At 45.7% G+C, this 22,178-nt stretch overlaps 1 protein-coding gene across 11 annotated transcripts in view; it reads left to right on the top strand.

The window, feature by feature from the left end:
* Positions 1-16,094: 16,094 nt before the first annotated feature.
* FBRSL1 (fibrosin like 1) overlaps positions 16,095-22,178 on the top strand; it is a 763,476-nt gene continuing 757,392 nt past the window's right edge. For 6 of the 11 annotated variants that reach the window (XM_073313631.2, XM_073313632.2, XM_073313638.2 and 3 more), the window contains exon 1: positions 16,095-16,907. In XM_073313631.2, the coding sequence (XP_073169732.1) occupies positions 16,614-16,907 (294 nt within the window). In that variant the 5' untranslated portion in view covers positions 16,095-16,613. The remainder of the gene's footprint in view (positions 16,908-22,178) is intronic. The other 5 variants (XM_073313637.2, XM_078848970.1, XM_073313636.2 and 2 more) reach the window with 1 other exon arrangement.

The raw sequence follows: 22,178 nt of genomic DNA, 5'->3' as shown, positions 1-22,178 counted from the left end.
AGGCTATTGTGCTGTCTATTGTGCTTTGTCCTTATTTATGACTTTGCAAAGAGCTTCAAAGGCGTGCATGCTTATCAGATAGGAATTGATAAGATACCATAGGATAGGACTCTTGGCCAACTTTAATGTATGTGTGTTATTCTTTTCTCCTTTGTCTCCCCAGACCTTTCTTATGCTGCCAGGGTTGTGATCTCCAAAGTATATATATATATAAACTATACAGTGATGCTCCCTTTGGATAGTTTGATCAAAGGTGCAATTTAAAGTGGATGTTTAATAGCATCATGATGATTCCTTTGACACATAAGGGTATAGCCCAAACTGTAATACACAATGTTCTGCCATCAACGGGTATGCCCAGGTAACTCAGCCTGTCCTATGCCTATGGCCCTCATGATCTTAAAACGCCTTCATTTCTTTCTGATGCCAATGCACACTCTTGGGTAATGGAACAGATTCTGCATCTTCAGATGCCTGTAAGGCAGAAGGTTCAGTCCTCTCTGTTAAAGAATAATTGACACCAGATGCTGGAGTGCTGGGGGGTAATGCTACCAGAATATAATGGCTAAGAAACAAGAATCTGTATTTCACCACTGCCCTGGGAACTGGGGGCCGAGGGTGTGAATGGAGAGAAGGATTTCCACTGCAAGAGTCAGAAGAGGCATAATTTTTAAAGGTCACACGAACCTTCATTACACTGATGTTAGAGAAAAAATGTTTTTGTGCAATACTTAATCAGGAACAGTATAACTGTGTGAAATGGTGGCCCCTGCCATACTAGCAAAGCAAGTGAGAACTTAGCTAACCTGATATATAGATATAGATATATATATGTGTGTGTGTGTTAGTTAACAGTACTATGATCAATGTACGTGATCAATTCTTCTAAGATTTCAAGCACTCTTGGAGAGGAAAATGCTAACTGACTGAGACAGTAATTCCTTCTTTTTGCATTCTCTCCCCACTTCCCTTACGGGATAAGATCATTTTCTCTGTCAGCCCCCTCCCTGACTAATGTTTCAAGTTGCCCAGCATGTTATTATATTCTAACCACTTATTCACTGCATTGACATTTGCAGAGAAAATACAATTGCAAAGACATCTGAGCCATATGAAGGGCCCTTAAATGCTGCCCATGTTTCATCTCCATGCTACTGAAAAACTAGTCTGTCGCCACTTCCTTGTAGGGTTTTCTCCTGGTTTTGTTTTGTTTTACCCCTCTTGTTCTTAATACTGAATACGGTTTCAGGAAGGTAGGATTTCCTGCTCGGGGTGATTCTCTGTTACTCCTCAAGTGTGGTCAGGTGCACACCAGTTTGGGAGACAAGAGATTTGGATCCTGACTCTACCACTGACTTTGGTGGGTGACCTTGTCCCACTTTCAAAAGTCACTTAGGCTCAGCTCCTCAAAGATATTTAGGTGCCTAAGTTCCATTGATTTCAATGGGAGTTAGGTGCCTAAATACCATTGAGGATCTCGGACTTACATTAAGACTTAGGCTCCTAAGCACTTTTGAAAATATTACCCTTTAGGAACTCATTTAACCTCTCTGTCCCTTTCTTCCCCAATAATACTACACTATCAGAACAAAGCCAAACACCCTAGAGCCTAATCTTGTTGTTTGTGATCTCACAGCTGATTGCTGTTTTTAATACTCTGATGTCTTGGAAAATTAGGAAGTCAGGCAGGGAATAAGGGGGAGCAGCTGATAAACCCTTAAGAAAACAAAGGCCCTGTTCCAATCCTACATTTGCCATTGATTTCTAAAGAACCAATGGGCTCCGGTTGTATATGAGCTCAACCGTGCAGTCCTTACCCATGTGAATTGTCCGGCTGGATTAATAGGACTACTTACATCAGAACTGGACCCTGTATTTTTCTTCCTTTCCTTGGAATTCCCTTTTGATCATAGCTTAGCCCTAAGAATCCCCCACAGATTTCTTTTCTAATGAATATTTTCCTTAAGAACAAGGGAAGAGAAATACAGAAAATATTATCTCTTCCTTACTGGAGTCTTGAGGATCCCCACAGATCCTGTTTCAATGCAGATTTCCTTAGTAACAAAGAAAAAGGCAAGAGATACGGAAAATCTCTGCACAGAACTGCCAGTCTGTTTCTGGAGAGTTCTCAGCTTCTCTGATCTGCTAATGATCCAGTATCCACCCCCTTCAACCTTCACCCCCATGGAACCCTCTTAGTGCTCAGACCCTCTGCCAAGACGTGTTTCTAAATAGGATTTTTTTTCAGTGTTGTGGTATCAGCTGTTCTTTAAAGAGATTATGGTGATAACATTCCTAGTATGTTGACTCCACTGTGCAGTGAGTTTTGTGATTAAACAGCTCAGCAATGGGGGCTTCCAAGGATAAACTGTGCCAGGGTGATCACCTTTCCTCTCTAAACCGGGGAATCTAATAAAAAGAAGGGCAAAGGAAGACGGCTGCAGCTCTACAGCTATTATTAGTGACTTGAAGCATTGTCACTGCTTTGCCTATGCTGTCAGGTGTCACTTTGCATCTGTTCTGGGCAGCGGTCAGACGGAAAACAAAAGAATGTTGAACCTTATTAAATACTGGAATGCATGACTGAGCTCTGCAGCTGGGCAGCACAGAGGGTTAAGTGACCCAGTAATGCTGGAAGACGCAGCACTCAACAAGTTCAAGGGGCACCCCCAATAAGTTATACAAACACCTTTGTGTGTATAATGGTAACTTGGCCCTCATCTCCAGACTATTCTAGCAAAGTATTAAAAATGTGCTCAAACAATAGATGCTAGCTGTCTGTGCCTATGATCCCCTGCATTTGTGCACTAGCTCTCCCGTCATTTTAAAGAAAGAAAATGATGAATAGTAAAAGTAAAGTTCTAGGGTAACACGAATTCCCACCCCTTTTAGCACAAGCTATGGGATACATTCAGTTTGAGCCCTACAGCATCCAAACTAAATGTGGTAGTAAACACAGTATTAAAACAACACCTTCCCCCCACCCTGCCTCCTTCACTGAAATTCTAGTCAGTACTATCATTTCTTAATGTAGCACTGCCCTTTTATAGTAGATTCTTTTCCCCAGCATGCCTTTCTGGGGCTAGCCCTTTAAATTTAACAGAGCTGAGCAGCCCTAACCTGGGGGGTGGATGGGATACATTTTGTAGTAGCTGGCTGCTTTTCTCCCTACCTTCCACCCCAAAGCAAGCAAGTACCTACCTACCTGTTTGGTTTTTCATCTCCATTCTCACAGAATGCCCTGATTATCACAGGTTCTTTTTTACTGCCCAGAAGGACTGATGGGAGAGAAGGAATCCCTATATTTTCCAGTTTAGTTTGTTGAGAGCGTGGTAAGATATAACTGTACTTGTACTTATAACTCAAAGTATTCAGGGTCAATCTGAGGACTACATTTATTCTGTAAGTGTTCTTGTTACAGTTTTTCAAAGGGCTATATTTAAAAACACACACATGAAATAAATGTAACTGGTTTCAGTTCTGACCTTAGTTAGCTGCTAGAGCACTTTATATTTGTATATGAAAATTACAATAAAAAAGAACTCTTTTTGCAAAAAAAAATATGGTTAGCTGAATGCAAGGGCAAAAAGGCAGCTTCAGAACAAAACAGTGAATTTTAATGTTCTATCAGAGCATGCTGAAACTGCTCCTTAAAATTCTAGCTGTAGAAGCATGCATTGTACTTTCTAGGTAAAAATGGGAGGTCATTTTTAAGACCCCCTTTTAAAAAGAAAGGCACAGTGTGATGTGGTAGATATTATCAGGCATTTTCTCCCATTGACAGTTAGCAAGATTTCATCCAGATTTGCACCATAATTCAAAGTGCTGGATGGGTTATGTTTCAAAGTCCCTGGATAGATAAACATTCCTCTGATGCTAAAGATACGATCTGAATTTTTTCCCCCTGTCCTTTAAATCAGACAAAGCAGAGATCTTTGTTTGAGTTAATATCCTTTATTGGTCTAACCGCACAGATTAGATTTGAGGATCTAGAAAACAAGTTGGGATGTAACATTATGGAGACGCAGTAGTTTCCCCATAGTTAAGACTGAAGTCAGAGTTACACCAGAAGTCTTTCTCAGATACACGCATATACACAGACACACTTTTCACTAGAACAAGGATCTAGGCTTGGGAGGGGTAGAGACAGGATCAGCTCTTGGGACTCCAACTACTCATTTATGTGCCAGTGCATAAGGACAGCACTGAAGCTGTGAGAACCAGCAGGGAACCTCTGAGCTTCTGTCAGAAGACTGGTGAGTGGCTGACCTCTGCTTGAATATTACCAGGATAAACTTAGGTTGCATTTAGACATGATTGAGTGCAATTTCACCTTGATTAACATTGACATAATGCCCTGAGAAAAGGTGATAAGAGCACACACAATTAAGGTACTGTTTGCTTTTAGCCTCTGGAAGCTCTCCTATGTGCAGCACAGGAGAGTTCCCCTCTATATTACTGAATTTTTTCCCCCTCCCCAAATCAGCATGGTAGCTCAACTGATGAAAGGGCCACGACTTGCTTGCTTTGATCACACAAGTAGTCCCTTTTGAAGGCAAAGTGGATTTGGCCCTAGATCACTATTGTACTGTGTTGACCCACTCATTATTCTGAGAACTGCAACTAGAATTCCTATCAGAGCCTCAAACAGAACTGATTCCTGGCAGTTTCCAGATCTAGCTGCTCGAAGAGTCTCTCTGTGGAGACTGGTGACCTCCAGTGCAAGGAAGAAGACTAGATGTGGTGAGTAGCTATAAAAGGAGCCAGTAGCCCTTTCCAAGACATTTCTCCTCTGGAAATTTAAGATAGGTGTGTAGATAAATAGGGGAAAAAAGGAAAAGAAAGAACTGGTCATAAGGAGAAATCCCACTTTCTCTTAAGCAACACAAAACCACCACAAAAATCCCGAGTAACTTCTTTGAATTGCTTCCATAGACTGGGAACTGGCATTTGATCTCCCAGAGCAGTGGTATTTGGCTTCTGACAACTGAAGAAACACCTTTGTCACCCAATGGCGTCTCAATTGTGGGATGATGTCCCATTGTTGCTCTGTAAAACTTATTTGTGGTGTTGCATTGTAACAACTTGAGGTGAAGTCACAATGCAATAGCATCACATCCCCACCCTCTCTGTGGCTGCTAAGTAATGATGGCAGGTTCTGGTCCCTCTTTCCTCATCCCCCTCCTAGCAGCTGGAAGGAAGGTATCTTCCCCTCTTTCCCCCGTCCCCTGACATTGGAGGGCTGGGGTGTAGGCACATTTCTTCTTTCCCCTTTCTTGTGGTTGCTGAAAGGAAGCATGATCCCAGTGGGCAGAGGTTTCCATTACTGCTCCATTGCTTAGTGCTCTCTGCGCTGCCTTATGCGTATCAAGCATATCAGGGAATGCTGTGATCCGTGCTTCACTCACTGCTCCTGAAACTGACAGTCTAGCAACAGGAGTGACCAATCCTTCCTGTGAGCTGTGTGCAAACTGAGCAGTGGGTTATGTTCCACTGGAACAGAACTAATAGGATTTAGCAGCATACAGTGCACCTCTGTGCTGGTTCAGAGCCATAAAGCAGAGTGATTGAGGAAATTCCAGTTTTCAATTACAATTGAGGAAAGTTGCAAATCAAGCTTAGAATCTAAAGTGACCTACATAGCAAATATCCTGTGATAAGAGCCTCATGTTGAGATAGCATAAAACAGAGACTGAATCTGACAATGTTACCATTTTACTGAAACTCCAGACTCTCGTGTACATATACAGTAAATTAATGCCATTTTTTCAAGTAGATTATTAGGATAGTTTCCATAAAATTAATTAGTTTAGGAACTGTCATGGTGCTTAGACACCAGCGTTAGTATATAAGTTACTGGGAAACCCAGGGTATAAAATAAGAGGCATTGTATTGCAATGCAGAGTGTCTAGAAATCAAATGCCAATCTATTCGCTTCTTGTAGTGTTGCATAGTTCATTTTTAATAGACTGCTCACAACTCCCACACAAACACAGTAATGTATGACTTATTTTGCCATACAAAATAGTCTTCCCACTTCTTACGCTGACCACACACCAACTGAGAAAGTTCTTTTTTAAGAATACATTTGTGCAGGGTTGAGAAATTCCATTTTAAACATACAACTTTTATTGCAAGGAAGGGTTTGTGTATTATGTTAGCAAAGACAGAACGTGATGAAAGTGAGGATGGAGAAATAAATCCTTTCTCCATTCTCTTAGCTGGGGTGCATGATAAATCAAACTTTAATGCCAAATTCTGAGGTGCTGAATGTCTGTAACTGCTGTATTCAGCACCTCTTGAGATTTGACCAAGAGAGGGACATAGCTGTAATGATTTCATAGTTCCAGTCAGTGGTGTTCAGTTCCACTGTTACATTGATTTAGCTGGGGATTGGCCCTGCTTTGAGCAGGGGGTTGGACTAGATGACCTGCTGAGGTCCCTTCCAACCCTGATATTCTGTGATTCCAGTGGCATGGAAATAGAATACAGTAAACAATAAATATTCACTGAAATCGGTTTGAAAAGGACAACAGTTAATTGCACAGCTTGCTCTCTTGCATTGCAGAGCTTGCATTTCAAGTTAGAAAAGGTACAGATTATTATTGATCTAACTCTCTTGAAATATGTGGTATAAAACCATTCAAAAGACTTATGAGGGAGAAATACATGATTCCAAAGGAAGTCCCATGGCACAAGATTGTGGCAGGCTACTGTCTCATGAAAGGCTTTCTGAAATTCAATACCCCACCCTTCAAAACACTTTCTGCCCCCCCTAAATTGAGACAACTTCCTTCCTGTGCAAAAGTGAAATGCAATCAGTGAATCAGACCGGAGGTTGGCAATCTATCTGAGGCGCACATGAAAAATATTGTGCTGTATGTTGAGAAGACTTTGGTACTTAATACATGTTTTCTAAATGTGAGTAATCACTTGGACTCTTTCCCCCCTTTCTCTCAATGAGCCTCTCCAATTGATCTTGGATTTTGAAAAATGTTTCCAGACAGATGGCGTGGGATTTTTGCCCATTAAAAGCAATGCATTTTGTTCTATAGATCCTGTGTGCTGCTATTCACGGTGAATCCACTTCTTACTGTACGTTTTGAAAACTTAGTTTGGATGCACAAATGTGTGAGACGGGAGAGAACATGCATGCGCTCATGGAGAAATATCATAGACCTTGCCTACTCTGGCGATTTGTCCCTGTCACAGCCATCGGCTATCGACAGGGCAAAAACTCTGTTTAACGCTAGTACAGCTAATCCTGGCTTCAAGCAGAGGTAACCTGACGTGGTACAAATCATGTGTCACGGTGTTTTTGCCTGTCTACATTAGGGGTTTCTACTCTTGTAGCTGTGCTGACAGCTGAAACCTCCTATGCAGAGACGGCCTTATCAGTAGTTACCCAGCTACTTCTAAACTTCTCCCTTCCAGATACTGTAATTAAGACGCACTGTCTCACCTACAGTTGCTCTAAAGAAACAAAACATTAATGGAGAAAATACTTGCAGAAATGTTTTAGTACCTGTTTAATTTCTCATAAGCAGCTGACTGCATGTTAATTATGTTCACATTCCCTGCCAGCCTCTGTTGGAGGAGCTCTGAAATAGGTCTGTTGCCAGAAATAGCCATTCTACTTTTTTTTTTTAAACTCGTATCAGTGAATAGACTGGAAAGGTACACTGAAAAAAATAGTTCCCATTTGACAGTGTTTGCTGTTTGTTCTGTAGAGGTTTGTTTTTATAACTATGCTCAGAGAAGTGCAAAATAAATGGTATCTCGTGGACTTTCATAGACCGTACAATGGGTATGTATTGCAGTGAACTGGTAGCTAGTATTAATCATGTATGCAGCACTGAAAACATACATGGTGCTTTACACATATTGGATGTGGTCTCTATCCTGAAGAGTTTTGTCTTCTAAAATCTGATTCATGTATGTGGACTTGTGGGGCCCTTGCAGACCATCACCAGTCAATAGGGCTCCATGCAAGAACAGGTGTCTGCCTACCTGGAACCTGTTCTGGGACTAGGGCCTGAGGGACACCAGCCAGACCCAAATGTAGGACAGTGGTGGGGGAAGAGGGATGCAGAGATTCTTTTTCGATAGGAAAACTAGGTAGGAAGAAGTTTCCTGGAAGAAGTGACCTTTTCTAAAGAAAGATCTGAGGGAGGAGATAAGATGCTTAGCAAACAGGGAGTGGTGAACTGTCCCAGCTAGCTTTGCTATCATTCATTATCTTGGAGAGCAGAGTGCACCCCACCTCCTTGTTATGCGGATGGAAAGTGTGGCCTAGTGGATACAGCACTGGATTGAGACTTGGGAGACCTGTATTCTATTTCTGTTCCTCCATTACCACATCTGTAAACTGAGGGTAATGATATTGACTTTTCTTTGTAACATATTTGGAGCTCTGTGGATGAAAAGCACTGTATAAAAACTAGGTATAGTACTGATTAGCTTCACCACCTCCCACCCAGGACGGGGAAGGGAAAAACTATCTCTTCTGAAGACAACAAGGCAATGAATGTATGGGCCACCCCTCCACCTCCTCCTTCACACAGCAGCTGGGGAGAAGTTAACTTCCAAACCATCATCATGTAGGCTTTGAGAATGCCTCTTGCTGGAAGATTTTCTTTGCTCATTCTTTGTTCACCTGTAAGTCTGCATGTGACTATGTGCTCCCTGCTCACTTGTCAGCTGAGTCTGACATCTAAGTCGAGTGTGTTGTACCCGACAAGGCTCTGGATCAGGAAGAGAGGTGACTATGAGAACTGCTCGAGCTAGGAACTCTTAAGCCAATATGGCATGGGCTATACCTCTACCTACCACTTCCCCAGTTTGCAAAGTGCAACATCTCTCTGATGTCAGCATATGGGAATAGGTGAGTATTTAGTAAACCAAAAATAGGTCAGATCTAACCGTTTTTTTACCCGTTGTAAGTGGATGCTTTTCTCCCAGAGGTAAAAATCATATTTGAACCCTTAAGAAGCAGGTGGGCTGAAACTGATTTATTGGGATGATTTAGAACTGTTAAAACAAATTTAATTCTGAATACATTTTCATGTCAATTAAAAGAGTCTTGAAAATGTAGCAGTTAAGGACTCTCTCTCCAGCACCATAGCCAAAGATGGAAGATTTATGAGGCTGAGCTGCTATATTGGAAGCAACTAATTATTTGTAATGATTCTTTGTACTTTGACAGGGATTATGTATTTTCACCGGAAATGACCATGGTGAAGTAAGTGATAAAGGCAGTTCATATTAAGGGCAAAGGTAATAACCAGTTAAAACCAGCTCATTTTTGGACAAGCATAATAGGTAGTAAACAAAACATCACCTAAAACAGCTTATTTAACATCATAAGAATACTGAAATGTGGCACTGTATAGTTTCTATGTCTTTTCATTACTTTCAGAAGTCTTGTATTTAATTTATTTAATCTATCCAAACCATTTAGGCCAAATCCCCCATTCCAGCTCCCAGTGGGCACAACAATCTCTAAATACAGTTTTCAGAGTAGGAGCCGTGTTAGTCTGTATCCACAAAAAGAAAAGGAGTACTTGTGGCACTTTTCTTTCTAAATACAGTCGGACCACATGGATCCACTGTGCAGTGTTGGGGGCAGGTTACAGAAAGATCATGCAGGGGAAACTTTGCAGATTTGGAGCCAGATTCTCAATGACACCAAGGCCCCTTCATGCTTCTCTGACAGCATAAAAGGGGGTGTATAGACTTTAAACTCAAGCCCTGCTCCTAGCCCCACTGGGTAGGAAGATAGGGTGTGGCTGGGGTACTATGTTCTATGACTATAAGCCCCAGGAAGCAGAGGGTGTAAATCAGAGCAACCTTACCGGGACCCAAGTAGATTCTCAGGACAGAGGGAGTGCAAAGGTGGCTTGCCACCACCATCTTTCTCCTCTTCTCCCCTCCCATGCCCTCTCTTCCTGTGCTAACTATGGGAATGGAGTCACTGAGAACTGGGCCCCCTGTGCGCTCTAGAGCAGAATGCCACGTTCTCACTGGCAGTGGCACAAGATATTGTGGGACACGATCATGCACCGGAACGGGACAGGATGACCATATTTGCTACGACAGTAGCTGCTGCTTTGATGTTCCATGCTCTGCTTTCTCGGGGTTTGTTCAGTGGTCTAGTATTTGGTCCTTTGAAAGCAAAGGCATAGTGAGTGGCAACCTTAGAATCTGCAGCCATAAGTACGCAATTAAAATGTTAATATCAATATTGTAATAAAAAAGAGCTGCTAAGATGTTTGATCTTTTTTTCCTTGTCCTAGTCACCTGACATAGGCCAGCTTGTACACCTGTCACATGGCATGGATCAGTATCCATTGACTCATGTGGCTTATCTTACACACCCAGTTAAACATATGTGTCCTGTGATCACTGAAAATGGAAAATCAGTCCAAATGTGTTGCTGATGTTAACAGGTTTATCTATCATAGGCTACGTCTATACTGAACCAGGGTAAATTTCCCCAGTGAAAGTCAGGCTTCAGATGTTTCTGTCTCAAAGCTATTTGAATGTTTCCAGTCTATCCAAAATGCAGTCGGAAAGGTTCTTCTCTTGCCTCATTGACCTTGTCGTCCCTCTTCTCGAATCTCCTACATTAGCTCCATTTGATGGAGTTTCACCCCCTTAAACCAATGGTGAATTTGGTTCTTGTTGTCTATGTACCAAAAGAGCTCTAGACTAAAAGGTTTATTTTCAGTAAATTCAGAATTAACGAAGAAGGCCTCCCTATTATTGGAATGTCTAATACAATTATAAAACTGAATGAACAGACTAGGCTGTAGTGGAAAGCTTCCAGGATCATGGTGCAGAATTGTCTCTTTTAACATCCATCTGTTTTCATTCCCTCTGATCCATTATCATTCACCCAGTTATAATATGATGAATATCATTATGTGAATGCAGGAAAATCACTGTAGAATATGTCTCCTATTGAAAACGTTAAACTGACGTGGTCGGGGGGGAAAGCCACAATTGATCTATAGATATTATTTCAAATAGGTGTCTTGATGTTTGATTTTGTTAACTTCATTAGTCAATACTTATGCTGTAAACAAAAATAGATGAATATAAAAATTAGGGGTTTCCCATAAACATGGTAAACATATTACTGAAGGTAGGTAGGTTTTCTTGCAATTTTTTGACCACTGCTGAATTGTTAAAGTTAATGTTAAATCAGTTCTCCACAATTTTCCTGAAAAGGCAAACTCAAGTGAAACCTGCTGCAGCATCAAGCTAATACAAGTAAACATGTAACTGGGATGAGGATCTTGATGACTATGGTCACAAATATTAACGTAAGGAACTGCGCAGACAATTTCCACCATCCTTGCTCATCAGCAAAAGTGAACAGAAAGAAATTAGAAAAGCATATTAATGATTAGGGCTCTAAAAATCACAGAATGATTGTAACCACCACTACTAAGACAAACTGGTACATTCACCTGTTACTTATACCTCTTTATGACAATGCTCTTCTTCAAGAGCAAGATATAAATTGCTTTTTAAACTAGGGATGAGGCACAGAATTGCATATGTAAAAATAGCTTATTTGATTCCAGTGAAAGGGTCTGGTCTGGAAACTGAGTGTTTGTAAAAGTGTTTGTAAAACAAATACAATTATTAAACTTCATCCATTACTGTACTTAACTAGCTACATTCAAATTGAGATCCTTTATTGATGACCGCTCTGCAGGCCTCAATTTACTCCTTAAAATGCCAAGGATCTCTAATTTTACAGATTTAGTCTTTTAAAGATACAGAAGAGGGAGAAATAGTCTCTTTCTGAACTGTACAGTCTAGCAAAGCCAAAGCAGCCTGTAATTACCAAAGGAAGTTGTTAGATTTAGCTATCTTCCTTGTTTCATTGGCACATACATGATTATAAGATTTTTATTAGAGCACAAATGACACAAATACAAGCATGATAGAAGTGCACAATGCACAAATGTCTATTTGCATTAAGCAGTGTAATACTAAATACAGAACTTCTGCCTATTATTTAAAATTACTTTTATTTGACATTTCTACTTTTTTTTTCTTTAAAGGATGACTTTGAAGTCATGTTATGTAGTATTTGTTGTTTAAATAGGCCAGGGCAAGGTTGTGGTTATATGTTAATAGCCTTGTGCAGGGGGAGGAGTTGGGGACAGGGAAGAAGGAATGACCAGCATCAGCTACTTCTGAGAATTGGCACACTGCTTCTAGCTTGTTTCATTACTGTGCTTAGGGCAGGATGGAATATGAGGACTTCGAGGAAAGCTGGGAGAAATATGGGCCCCAATCACAGCCTCTTACAAGGGGGTGTCCCACATCTAGGTGCCAGCCTCATTCTTCTCATTAGTGTGAAGAGGAGACACCCCTTTGGGGAAACTATCACCCCTGTTCATGTTTGACTTCCTTAGATCTTGTGCACAATGAGTGCAAGGGACCAGGATGTGGGATGGGAAGGTTTCTTGGCTCCCATCATTTCCTCTGGGGAATTACTCCACAGGTTCCCTGACAGTTTGCCCAGCTAGTGTGGGACCTTCCTCAGAGGGTTTTCCCATGTCTGATAGGAAGTCTTTCCTGATACTCCTCTTCTGGTCTCCCTTTCATAATTTCATTCCACTACTCCTAGGAATGGGACTAGGGGTTGCCCCGGGCAGAAGTTGGAGGTAGCAGTGGTAAAGTTGTATGTGTGGCAAAGCCAAGGCAGCCAAAAAGGTTGCATGGTGGAGGAAAGGCGGTGTATGGGTCAGCACATAAGGGAGGGGGAACATGGTTATAGACAACAGCCAAGCAATGGGGTAGGGGCTAGGGGGTTAACAGAACAGCAACATGTGGGAGTTGGGGTGAGAGGTGAAGAGGGGGAGCACGGGACCACAGGTGGAGCAGAGTGTGAGGGGCACAGGGGGAAGGTGGGCAGAAGGAACCGCGTGGAGGGAACAAAGAACAGTACAAGTGGGGAGCAGTGGGAGGGGGGAGACTGTAAGGAGCACATGGAGGCATCCTGAAGAAGGGGAGCAGAGGACAGACAGGGTGCAGGAATGAGGCTGGGGGAGGAGGAATGAGCTGGAGAGAAACTTCTGCTGTTCTGGTCTAGAGGAGCAAGTGGGAGCTGGTGGGTTCTAGGCTGAGAAATACAGGTTTGACGGGAAAACTCCTGTGGTGCAAGGCTGGAGAAAGCTGGGTATGGAGCAAGCTCCCAAGGATTTGGGATGAGGGGTGGTGGGTGGAAGCTCCCAGGGTTCTGGGCTGGGGAAGATCCTAGGGGTTTGTGGGCAAGGCAGAGAAGGTCCCTGGGTTATGTGCTGGGGGAGGCGGGGAAGCTCTCAGGGTTCAGGGTTGGGGAGTTCCTGGGTTATGTGCTGGGGGGTGGTGGTGGCAGGAAGAAGTCTCCTGATTCTGACTGAGGGGGTGAGAGGGGAAGCTCCCTGGGGTTTTGGGCTGAGGGACTGGGAAGCTCCCTGGGTTCTGGGCTGGGGGGGCAGGGCACACCCGGGGTTCTGGGCTGGGGGCGGAGCGGTCCCAGGGGTTCTGAGCTAGTCAGGTGGGCGCTGTGGGGTTCTGGAAGTTCCCTGGGCTTCTGGGCTGTGGGTGGCGGGGCACTCCCCGGGGTTCTGGGCTGGATGGTGGTGGAAGGTCCCTGGGGTTCTGGGCTCGAGGGGTGGGGTGCCCCCAGGGTTCTGGGCTGGGGGTGGAGCGGTCCCAGGGGTTCTGGGTTGGGCAGACGGGCGCTGCGGGGTTCTGGCCTGGGGGTGTGGGGCGGTCCAGGGGTTTTGGGCTGGGGGGATGGAAGCTCCACAGGGTTCTGGGCTGCGGAAGCGGGGCGCTCCCGGGGTTCTGGGCTGGGATTGGAGCAGTCCCAGAGGTTCTGGGTTGGGCAGGCGGGTGCTGCAGGGTTCTGGGCTGGGGGGGTGGGACGCTCCCAGGGTTCTGGGCTGGGCGGTGGTGGAAGCTCCCGGGGTTCTGGGCGGGGCGGTGGTGGAAGCTCCCGGGGTTCTGGACTGGAGGGGCGGGGTGCTCCCGGGGGTTCTGGGCCGGGCAGTGGTGGAAGCTCCTGGGGTTCTGGGCTGGAGGGGCGGGGCGCGTCCGGGGTTCTGGGCTGCGGGGGGCGGGGCGCTCCCGGGGTTCTGGGCTGGGCGGTGGTGGAAGCTCCCGGGGTTCTGGGCTGGGCAGTGGTGGAAGCTCCCAGGGTTCTGGGCTGTGGGGCGATCCCGGGGTTCTGGGCCGGGCGGTGGTGGAAGCTCCCCGGGGTTCTGGGCTGGAGAGGCTGAGCGCCCCTGGGGTTCTGGGCTGGGCGGTGGTGGAAGCTCCCGGGGTTCTGGGCTGGAGGGACGGGGCGCCCCCGGGGTTCTGGGCCGGGCGGTGGTGGAAGCTCCCGGGGTTCTGGGCTGCAGGGGGCGGGGCGCCCCCGGGGTTCTGGGCTGGGCGGTGGTGGAGGCCCCCGGGGTTCTGGGCTGCAGGGGCGGGGCGCCCCCGGGGTTCTGGGCTGCAGGGGGCGGCACGCCCCGGGGTTCTGGGCCGGGCGGTGGTGGAAACTCCCGGGGTTCTGGGCTGGAGGGGCGGGGCGCCCCCGGGGTTCTGGGCTGGGCGGTGGTGGAAGCTCCCCAGGGTTCTGGGCTGAAGGAGCGGGACACCCCCGGGGTTCTGGGCTGGGCGGTGGTGGAAGCTCCCGGGGTTCTGGGCTGGAGGGGCGGGGCGCCCTGGGGTTCTGGGCTGCAGGGGGCGGGGCGCCCCCGGGGTTCTGGGCTGGAGGGGCGGGGCGCCCTGGGGTTCTGGGCTGGGCGGTGGTGGAAGCTCCCGGGGTTCTGGGCTGCAGGGGCGGGGCGCCCCCGGGGTTCTGGGCCGCAGGGGGCGGGGCGCCCCCGGGGTTCTGGGCCGCAGGGGGCGGGGCGCCCCCGGGGTTCTAGCCCAGGCGGTGGTGGAAGCTCCCCGGGGTTCTGGGCTGGAGGGGCGGAGCGCCCTGGGGTTCTGGGCTGGGCGGTGGTGGAAGCTCCCCGGGGTTCTGGGCTGCAGGGGGCGGGGCGCCCCCGGGGTTCTGGGCTGGGCGGTGGTGGAAGCTCCCCGGGGTTCTGGGCTGCAGGGGGCGGGGCGCCCCCGGGGTTCTGGGCCGCAGGGGGCGGGGCGCCCCCGGGGTTCTGGGCTGGGCGGTGGTGGAAGCTCCCCAGGGTTCTGGGCTGGAGGGGCGGGGCGCCCCCGGGGTTCTGGGCTGGGCGGTGGTGGAAGCTCCCCAGGGTTCTGGGCTGGAGGGGCGGGGCGCCCCCGGGGTTCTGGGCTGGGCGGTGGTGGAAGCTCCCCGGGGTTCTGGGCTGCAGGGGGCGGGGCGCCCCCGGGGTTCTGGGCCGCAGGGGGCGGGGCGCCCCCGGGGTTCTGGGCTGGGCGGTGGTGGAAGCTCCCCAGGGTTCTGGGCTGGAGGGGCGGGGCGCCCCCGGGGTTCTGGGCTGGGCAGTGGTGGAAGCTCCCCAGGGTTCTGGGCTGGAGGGGCGGGGCGCCCCCGGGGTTCTGGGCTGGGCGGTGGTGGAAGCTCCCCGGGGTTCTGGGCTGGAGGGGCGGGGCGCCCCCGGGGTTCTGGGCTGCAGGGGGCGGGGCGCCCCCGGGGTTCTGGGCCGGGCGGTGGTGGAAGCTCCCCGGGGTTCTGGGCTGGAGGGGCGGGGCGCCCCCGGGGTTCTGGGCTGCAGGGGGCGGGGCGCCCCGGGGTTCTGGGCCGGGCGGTGGTGGAAGCTCCCGGGGTTCTGGGCTGCAGGGGGCGGGGCGCCCCCGGGGTTCTGGGCCGGGCCGGGCCGGGGGGCTCCGGGCGGGGGAGGCGGGGCACGGCCGGGCCTGCGCCGGCGACTGACGCGCAGCTGGCAGCCCTGCTCATGCGCGGCCGGCCGGGCGGTGCTAATCGTCCCAGCTCGGGGAGAATGGGGCGGAATCCGGGGCGCGCCGACTGAGAGGCGTCCAGGGGCTGGGGCTGCGCTGGGGGGCGGCCGGGCTGGGGCGGGGGGCGTGCGTGCTCCGGCGGCGGGCGGGGGCAGGCGGGGAGCCGTGCCGGGGGCGGGGAGCCGTGCCCGGCAGGAGGGGTTGCAGGCGGCGGCGGGGGCTGCACCGGGATTTTCTCTCTCTCGCTCGCTCTCTTCATTGCAACAAAGTTGCGGAGCGAGTGATATTGTTGCAACCCCCCGCCCCCCGTGGCTGCTGGCGGTGCGGATCGGGGGCCGGAGCCGGTCGCTGCCCCGGGGGAGGGGGCGCAGAGCCGCCGCCGCTGGATTATCCCGAGCCGGGTCGAGCTCTCCTGGATCCCGTCTGCTGCTGCCGGTGTGAAGCCGAGGGGCTGAGATTTTCTTTTTTAATCCTGTTTTCTTTTGGAGGGGGGGCGTATTTTGTCAAGGTCATTCCGTGGATTTAATTTTTTTCTGTCTCTTCCCCCCCCCCCTCCTCCCACCACCACCACCACCACCCAGCCTTGCTCTGTGGATTATAATCTCTCTGGATTTTGAGGGTCTGGACAGGAGGATTTTTAGGGCTTCGGGGGTTGGGGAGGGGAAGTGGTGAGTGAGGAAGGGGGGGGTGATTTTTTTTTTATCTCCCCCTTCCCTTTTTCTTTTTCTGTTTTGGAAATGGATGGGAAAATAAGGCAAAGCCGGAGATCAAGGTCCCAAAGGGACCGCGTGAGGAGAAGGGAAGCTAATGCCAGGGATCCCCGAAATCAAAGTCCTTCTTCGGCATCCGAAAAGGAGCAAAGCCCCGGCAAGGAAAATACAAGCCAAAACTGTACAAATCCCCCAAACCAAGCTTCCACCGCCAGAAATGTCAGACCTCCGAGGCGCAGGAGACGGGAATCGAGCTCCCAAGAAGAGGATTTAATTGATGGGTTTGCTATAGCCAGCTTCAATACCTTAGAAGCCTTGGAGGTAAGAGATCAGAATGATGGGTTCTCTTGTGTTCGTATGTTTCATGGTCCAGAGCAATGGTATTGTTTCCTGAAAAAGCATGGGACCTTTATAGAGGCGCTGAATCTAGGCTCCCCATTGTAAATACCAATTAACTTTCTTCTTGTAAATTACCTGTGTGCATTAATCCTGATGTCAGCCTGAAGGAATTTAAATGGAGGGGGAGCTGTGTATGTATGTGGTCAAAGGGATGGCAAATGAACACCAGTGTCTTTCTTGAGTACTTGTATGTCTATTCATAAGTTGCTGTAGGCCAGTATTTGTGGGTAATCCTATACTTTCCATTTCAACTAATATCAAGTATCAGGACAAGTTAAATGTTTGTTTAGGATTTTAATCGGCTGACAAATATCTGATGGGAGGAATGCAACATATTTGTGCATCAGGGTATATTGACGGTCACCTGACGTTGTGAATTGTAGAGTCAGTACTTAAAACCATTTTTTTCTAGGCCTTTAAAGTTTGTATTTGTATTGCCAAAATGTTACTTTATCTTTCTCAGGAGACTGTTAGCAAATGGCCAGTGTTTAACGTTTTCTGGAAAAAGAGATGTTTAAATGGATAATAATCCCCTGGTTGTAATTCCCAAATTTTGAAGTAATTGAACAAATTCTTCATCTCTTATTGACTGTACATATTTTCTTGCTGTTAATAGGTTGGCAAAAATATTGCTTGTCAAACTTATCACAAACAATATTTGCTGAGCAAATACTGCTTGTCTTGTCTGAGCTAAATTAAGCAGGAAACTTAATATTCTCAGAGGGACAATGACAAACTAGCACTTTGTGTGGCTTTTGATTTTTGTTTTGTGGGTGTGTGATGGGAAAATTTGAGTTGGTAGGAGAAAACCTCTATCAAAAGGCATTTATCAAAGAAAATAGTTCACCATGTTCTCAATAAATATGAGCAATAATAGTGTCCTCATTCACTTGACCACATTTTTTTAATACAGCACGTTGAATAATGTATTTGGTTATTCATACTTTGGATTTCCTGCCATTTTAGTATCTTTCTTAACAAGGATTACAGTAAATTAAAATCCTAGACATGTTTCTCTGGCCCTCTCCTACATCAATACAGCATTCTTAATGTTTACACACACATATCAAGATCTTATTTTGTCAGAAGGTTTCCCAAAAAGCCTGTCTGATTTCCAGACCAAATCTCTTGGGACACAGGCTCCTTTTCCCATAGTTTGTGGCCCCGTGGCTACCATGATTTTTCTGCTCACCCACACTTTGTTAGCAGTGGGTTTATAAAGTCTGTTATAACAAGTAGCTGATGATCAGAACCAACTTCTTTGGACCATAAAGATGATCCTTTTACACTTAAGAGAAACTGCCACCTCTTTTGGACCTAAATTTCCCCTCTCTATCCCTAATCCCTGAGTATTTTGCTTGGGAATTCATTACTAGGAGGGTAAATGGTGATGGTGTTTGGAAGGGGGCAACTTGCTCAGCAGCAGTATCTGGACCTGTTCTGAGAACGAATGTTTCTAATGCATGGTGCCCTGTAAATCTACAGTGGGACTGAGCTGGCAAAATTTTGGTTCAGGGAAACTGACTTTTAATGCGTGTAAAAAGAAAATTTGGCTGAGTCTCTGCTGAGCAATATTGAATGTGTAAATGCTGGAATGTTTTAAAAAGAAAAGATTTATGATAAACTGATGTGTGGTGTTCTATGGCCTTTAGCAGAAACTGTTGTGAGATAATATCTTAACACTTAAACCAACTCATATCTGTCTGAGTTGATAATGAGCAAACTATCCAGCTTTGTGTTGCTTTAAAACAGATGGTCTAGACCTGTCTTGGTTTTTTTCTGGGCATGCTCATTGTCAAGCACACATCAGCAGATAGGTCCAATTAAACCACTGAGTTTCTCAGAGCTGTCAGTGAAGAAAGTAAAATTCATTTTCTTTGGGAAATTTTCTGCCATGATGAGCACATTATCGGGAAATATAATTCAAATGATGGTACAGTCCCTCCAGGGGCAAAAGAGGGGAGGGGGAGCATTTCATGGTTTGTACATGGTACCAGATTAGCCATCAAATCAACCAGATGTTAAACTGGGCAATAGTATCGCGCACAAAGGAAGAGCTGTGACATTAAAAACAACAACAACCCCACAACCCTGAAAACCTTTTTGTTTTGGGGATGAACTATGGTAAAGATGCTTTATAGGACAGTCCCCTCGGAATCCAAAGTGAGATTTCAGAAGCAATCAATTTCTGCAGTCTTTATCAACATGCAAGAGAGTACATGAACTTCATTTTAGATTTTAATTGGCTCGTCAGAATAAATAGTGTAAGCAGAATTCGCTTGTTTCTTTCATGTGTTGCACTGGGAGACGTGTCACATGTGAGGTAATTTTGAAAGCCCTAGTGATCTGTGTATTTAATAAATTCCAGTAATACGCACAAATTTACTGTGCATTGTGAGAATTTTTCTCACAAAAGTGCAGTGCTGTTTTTGTCAAAAGATAATGCCTGGCAGATTTCTGATGTAGCAGCAAGCAAAAAGAATTAACAAGACAAAACTGCTTTAAAGTAACATATGCCCAGATAAATTACTGAATCTGTAAGGTCATTTAGAATACTAAAAAGCAATACTCTGTAGTGTACTTGACTACAACAGGTGGTCTTCCGCTGGTTTTGAGGAGAAGCATCTTTTACAGTGCATAAATTTTGACAAAAATGATGCTGTGATGGCCGCTTAAATAAAAATCATATAAAATTTGAGGAGAATGAAGAGAATAAAGGTTAAATTTCATATTCAGCACACATATGTTGCCTTCTTCTAATTTTTTTCGTTTTTAAGCCAAAAAAGGAGCAGTTGTTTGTGTATGTGGCAGTTCTTCATTATGATCCTTTCTCATATTGCTGCTTTGCGTTGTTTTTCATTTGGTTTTACAGTGACCTGTGATTAGGTTAAATAGGCTCGCTAAATTGTGGGCTTCCCCTGGGAAATCGGATTGCTATATGGCTAGAGAGAACCTCATGGTAGAAAAGTATGTAGCATGTAAGGTTTTCTTTTTCTTTTTATCTCAAATAATGTGAAATCCCCTTCCCCACTTCAAAAAAATTCTCACTACCCTTATGTTCTTGTAAATGTAGGTGCTATATATACTCTTCCTGTATGTTGAACTGAAGATGCCAGCTCTCTGAACCCGGCAGGAGTTAATTTTGCTGTTGCCTACAAGGGAGTTAGTTACTTTATGATGTTTCATTTAATTTTTTTAAGTTTTAAGAAGTAGCGCTTTGAATTTTCATTAAACCTCTACAGAATGCTGCCAGTGGCATTTGGTACCTGATGATGTTGTCTCTGCATGTGTCTATCTACTTGTGGCTTCATTTTAGGAATCCCAAGTTCTAGGTATCCTTTACTCAAGAGAGAACTTAAAGCAGATAATGTTAAAAAAAAAAAATCAGTCCAACTAAGATCAAAACAAAAAGCAGTAGCAAACCATCAGTTCTTCTCTGTGCATAAGAATCTGAAATTACCCCAGCTCATCATCTGCACTTAAATATCCTTCACCCACAATACAAATCTCTCCTCAAACCCAGGGTAAAATGCAGCTTTATCTTACAAACTATTAAGTAGAATTCAATAGAATTTCAGAGTTTAAAAGAAATAGTAGAGGGACTTAACTAGCAGGTAAAGCAAGTGAGATAAATGTTTTAATCTGAAAGGGAGAGTCAGTGAGGAGGCAGAATAAGATGGACAGCTACAGGAAGTGAGAGAGACAAGCTTTTGAGCCACATGGAGTTCTTATGGCTCAAAAGCTTGTCTCTTTCACCAACAGAAGTTGGTCCAATAAAAGATATTATCTGATCACCTTGTCTCTAATATCCTGAGACCAACACGGCTACAACTACATTGTAAACGACAGGAATGCTATTTAGATGACCCGTGCTGCAGAGAAGAAGGTTCTTGCACCAGTGGTGATCTGATTGAGATCAGTAATATATGAGCAGGGAGAGAAAAAGTGAGAGGTGGTCTGTGAAGGAGGATGAAGAAAATCCTTGGGGGGATGTTTAAAAACAGAGGGGAATTTTGAACAGCATCTTGAAATGAATGGATATGATATGTGAGTATTTCTCTCTTCGTATCTATTCATTTCATTTAGATGAAGTTGCTAATTATTCTTGAAGGTGATTGGTGAATCACAGTGAGAAAAACCAGATGAATGAGTCTGTATTTAAGGGCTCGTCTCTCTGATCATACTTGTTCCTTTCAAGTATAAAAACAATGCTAAAAAGGGAACTTCATCAGAATGTAAATGAATGAGATCTTTGAGACTAGTTGTTCAATCAAAGCTTTTGTAAATGTTATATCTGTGTGCTCTTTGGCTTTTATTATCAACTTTACAAAGCTCTGGAACTCTTTAAGAAATATTTAAGATTTTTTTATTTATATTATGGTAGCTCCCAGCTGGGATCAGAGTTCCTTTGTGTTAGGTGTTGCGAAAACATAGCTCCCAGTCCTGAAAAGACATAGACTTTTGCTTAACTTTACACAAGTTAGTAGTCCCACTGAAGTCATGAGGCTGCACGCACTTAAGTGTTTGCAGGGTTGGGGCCATAGAGGTAGATAGTCTCTACCCTGAAGAGGTTAACATTGTGTTAGTTCTCTCAAACCTTCCTTTCCGAAGGGATCTAACAGAGATACCAGGTGGTTACTTGTTGTGGGTTGCACTTCGGACTAGCAGGTTGGAAAGTATAGTAGTGATGCTAAATTTCTGGGTAGACTCTGTAATTGCGTGGTCTTCCCTTCGGCTTCTGTCTTGATAAGGCTGTTTCCACGAGTGTGTTGTACGCTGTGCTTTGCTCTGATCTTTTAATGATGATAAAACCAGTGCGTTTAACTTCCTGTTCCAAAGGTTTTGTGCTAGTTCCACTGACCTAGCTGTGTAACCTTTGATTTATGATCATATCTTACGTATGTTTTCAAACGTGATGTAATGAAGTCTTTTCCATAAAGCAGCACTCATGTTTAAAAGGGCAGGTTCCCAACATTTAAAGTACTTTCATTAGTGTTTAATTGCCTAATGACAATTTATAAAGTCAGTTTTTTGAGGAATTATGATCCTAAAAAATCTTGTACTTTTAAAGATTCCACTTCAGATGCTTTAGACTTTTGATTTAACTGCAGACTTATTAGTAGTCTTCGATTATCTGTTTTCATAGCAGTGTGCTTTTCAAGATTAAAAAAAGCAGGTTAATTATGGCTGTTA

This window comes from Lepidochelys kempii, chromosome 15 (assembly GCF_965140285.1).
Source record: "Lepidochelys kempii isolate rLepKem1 chromosome 15, rLepKem1.hap1, whole genome shotgun sequence".
In the NCBI taxonomy this organism is placed as follows: Eukaryota; Metazoa; Chordata; order Testudines; family Cheloniidae; genus Lepidochelys; species Lepidochelys kempii.
Note: the sequence above shows the minus strand (reverse complement) of the source record. Positions and strands in the feature narration are given on the sequence as shown.